The 4,155-nt window shown below is 37.5% G+C and overlaps 1 protein-coding gene across 1 annotated transcript in view; it reads right to left on the reverse strand.

The window, feature by feature from the left end:
• LOC101861309 (dachshund homolog 1) overlaps positions 1-4,155 on the reverse strand; it is a gene marked incomplete at its 3' end in the record, with an annotated part of 15,994 nt that overhangs the window by 8,541 nt on the left and 3,298 nt on the right. The window contains 1 exon segment of the mRNA XM_035971784.1: positions 1,841-2,275. Within this exon segment, the coding sequence (XP_035827677.1) occupies positions 1,841-1,863 (23 nt within the window).

The following is a 4,155-nucleotide window of genomic DNA, read 5'->3' on the forward strand; positions in this document are numbered from 1 at the left end:
AATAGTAGAATGATCATGCCCCCCCCCTTTTTTTGCACGATTAAAAAAAAACTACCAAAAAAAAAAACACCCCTGAAAAATAAGAGAAAGTCTTTCCTTGTAGTAGATCTAGGCTAGCTAAAGAGACTTCAGTTGATTGAGACAAATTATGTTTATTTCACGACGTGCCATACGCTCATGTAGATGTAAATATCACCATCCACTTTTAAAAAGCCATGTTACACTAGGCTACCTCTTCATAAAAAGTGCATTGCTATTATTTTAGCTTGATAATTATTAATTATTTCAATGGTTTTTTTGGAGAGGGGGTGGGGGGTGGGGGGATTATGACCTCTCTTTATCTTCACATGTCTTCATTCCTAACTCGGAGAGTCTCGATGAAGTATATTTCACAGGTGAAATGTGAAGTAGAATCTAATTTCTCTGTCTAGAACGTGTTTCTTTATCTTTCGAGCCGATATCTTGTTTTTTGACAGTCTGCAGACTGTCAACGTTTACGAGCACAAATGGTTAGTTGCATACCATCAGGTAAATATTATCTGTTGTTTTTTGGGGGGTTTTTTTACAATCTGCAGACGACTAAAGCTTAACACAATACATAACAATGTGTACGAGCGGTCAGCCGCACGGCATAATACAGCATATTTGATCTCTGTCTGGTTCTTGTGCCCCATGTCTGCATCTATTGTGTGGGCAGCGTCACGTTATATTTGGACAATTCACAAGTCTCAAGCTGTAAGCCCAAACCTATGCCTATGCCTAACCTTAAGCGAAGGTTATTGTCCTTAATTAAAATACAAGGAGCGAGGGATGCACGTGCTAAATTCACAATGGGAACGTTTGATACATCGTGGGAAGTAATATTCTTTTATGAGATCTAGCCTAAATTATAATGTTCTTACGAACAGACGCATATTGTAGCAACGTGTGAATTAGTAGGAGTTTGTTTGGTATTTTTCATTATCAAATTGCATTGTTAACCCAAGATGTTTTGTTGTATTTTTTTTATATATATTTTTTTTGGAATAAGGTCATACGGCCCAACATGTACCAAATACAGGATTGTCTTGTTTCTCTGATTGAATTAAAACACGGGAAAGGGGACTTTGTTTGTGGGGGGGGGGGGGGGGGGGGATAATAGTCGTGATCTGGGAAAACTTGAGTAAGAAAGCAAAGAACTGACCTCCGACTTGTAGACCTAAGAGTTCATTTGAATACTCATACCCTGGTTTAGTTATCGATTTGCCTTTTGAGGAGATAGATCTAATATAATTATTAATAAAAAGAGACAGAAATGTTGGTGACTAATTGGAATATTTGGGTTTCTTTTTAAAATTATTTTTTAAAGTTTTGCTTTGTTTGTTTGGGTTTGGTTGTTCTTTTTTTCTTCAGGGAAACTCTTTCCAAAACACACCATATAATATGTACTGTGCAGGAAAAAGAAACAAATTATGAGCTCGTGAAGTAGACTGTGGGATTTCAAAAAAGCACACATGGGGTTAGATTCTATGCAGTTCTCATCTGTATTAAGTTATATAATAATAATATAATATGCAATACATGTAGTTGTAATAGACTGCATAATACATGTGTTATATAATAATATACATATTATATATTATTATATGATGCTGTAATAGGTTATAATATGTGTATATGAAGTTGCAAGAGGTTATAATATAAATGTATAATATGAAGTTACAATAGGTTGTATGTAATATATATGTATAATATGAAGTGTTAATAGATTATAATAATATATATTATATACAATATGAAGTTGGGGTGGGTTATAACACGCAGTAGTGATACGTGCAGCACTCATATACACCAAATATTACCATTGAAGTCCGAGTAGTACATTGTCGGTGTGGTGCGTGACGTAGAAACTGTACGTTGTGTTGCTCAGGAATCGATAGACAACCACAAGGTATCTACCACAGGACGTCGGGGGTGTCGGTAAACTGGGGACACCCTTCTGTTAGCTTGGGGGGAGGGAGGGAGCGTCTCACTCTAGTAGTAGTAGTAGCTGCTCTACACATTCACAGCTGGACTAGAAAGTCATCCATGATTCACAGAAAGAAAACACTCCGTCTAAAAACACTCTGTCTAAAAACACTCCGTCTGTCTGTCTATTCTGATGATGATAATTAGGTTCTGTGAACGTTCTTGTAGTACCTGTCTGCTAGTTGCCTCGATATAATCCGTAGAAATATTATCTTGTGAGCGTGTCAGAATGCGAGTTTTTTATTCCTCTCGTATGAGTTTGTCCAATCTAAGTAACAGAATCAATGCCTCGTTTTATCATGGATGTATTTTATCATTTGAGGTCTAGATCTAACTACAATATGATGCGAAGTTTGTTAAAGATTGATAATAAGTGTACCCCGAATCTTAGTTGATGGCGTTGTTCAACTAGATTTGAACGAGTATATTAATTATATATTTTTAAACGTGAAACTGAAAGGAGTGCGTGCCTGCTGGGGAAAAGGTGACGATCTGCTACGCTTTGCGGGACGACCTAATTTGTTGAGTACTCAAAATGATCATAGATTAGTACTCAGAGCGTTTCTACGTTTTGTGACTACTTTGGGCATACTAAAGAAGATGTCGACCACACTGGTACTGGTCACGTGGGAGTTCTTGGTTCGAAGCCACGTGGGGGTACTTGGAGAATATACAATGTCTGCTTGCATTTTTCTCCATTGTGAAAAGTTAGGCCCTAAATTTCATATGAGAACACAATATTTCAGTACTAACTGAACTCTCAGAAGTCGGCACGTCTACTGACTAAATGTCACCTCATTGTTTGTTTGTTTGTTTGTTTGTTTGTTTGTCTTATCTAATTTTGTTTTGTTTTTGCTTTGTTTTCGTTTTTGGGGATTTTTCCCTTCTCTTGTCTTCTTTATTAATTAAAAATATCTCCTTTCCTTAACTAAAGGCTCATGCCAAAGGGGCGTGCCTTTTCTCCAAATGTTGGTGGGTAATACATACTTGTAACTTGTAGCCTTGATCTAGATCTACATTTTTTTAGAAACTGAAAAATCTAAAATGAACATATTTTAAACTTGCTACAAGTAAGAAAGCAAAGAACTGACCTCCGACTTGTAGACCTAAGAGTTCATTTGAATACTCATACCCTGGTTTAGAGGAACAATACATTATTCCCCAATACACATAAATAGCGCAAAACTACAACATTCTCTTACCTTCATCTTCACTATGGGTTTCTTCGCTGCCCATCATGGCCCGTCAATAACTAGGGTGGAAAGAGCCTCCCCTGTATGTTAATTCGTTATATATAGGGTCAAAACCCCCAAAGTACACAAAAAAGAGCCTCCCCCCGCCCCCCCCACCCCCAACTTCCTACAGCCAATCTATCGTTTCTCAACTAATGTTCGGTCTGTAAACAACAAGATCGGCGATTGTATGCCTGATTTACAGTATGGATTATGGACGGTTTGTGCTGTTTCTCAGTAGTGCAGTCTCAGCCACGGACGTACGCTTTTCTTCACAACTCCTTGCATAACGCAGCGCAACGACAGACCGGTATACTAAATATGTCATCGGTTCGTTATCTTTGAAATCTCTTTTCGATCTCGCGGCTTCGGGTCATTTACAAATAGATTTAAAAAGATATGAGCGCTTTTGACTTTTTTTCCCGAGGCTTTTAGTAAAGAAGGTGAGACTAAAATCCACAACACACAACGAACTTTTCTTTTTCTCACTCCAACTCAGGACTTTTAAAGTGAACGCTATACCATCTAAACAAATAAACCCGACACCCCGATTAAACCACAGGCTAAACAGCCAGAACACATATTTTTTTAATGACCACCAGCACTAGAACCTAGTCAACTATTACATCCTTCCCTAATTTCTAGTAGGCCAGAAGGATGAATGCAAAAGAAGCTGTTGATCTAATAATTAATAATAGAATTGGTAAATTTTTACTTTCACTCCCGCACACAGATGCACTGTTTCAGGGGTCAAACTGCTGTACTGTTTGCTGCAGATCACACATAAAGCCACTAAAACTGTCGCTTATCAATTATTTTCAAGACAATTTCAAATCTAACTGTAAAATATCAAATTATATGTAAAAACAGGGGGGCATGCCCCTCTGTAACCCCCCAGATTATCTTTTACACCAGT

This window comes from Aplysia californica, unplaced genomic scaffold, assembly GCF_000002075.1.
Source record: "Aplysia californica isolate F4 #8 unplaced genomic scaffold, AplCal3.0 scaffold00504, whole genome shotgun sequence".
Lineage (NCBI taxonomy): Eukaryota > Metazoa > Mollusca > Gastropoda > Aplysiida > Aplysiidae > Aplysia > Aplysia californica.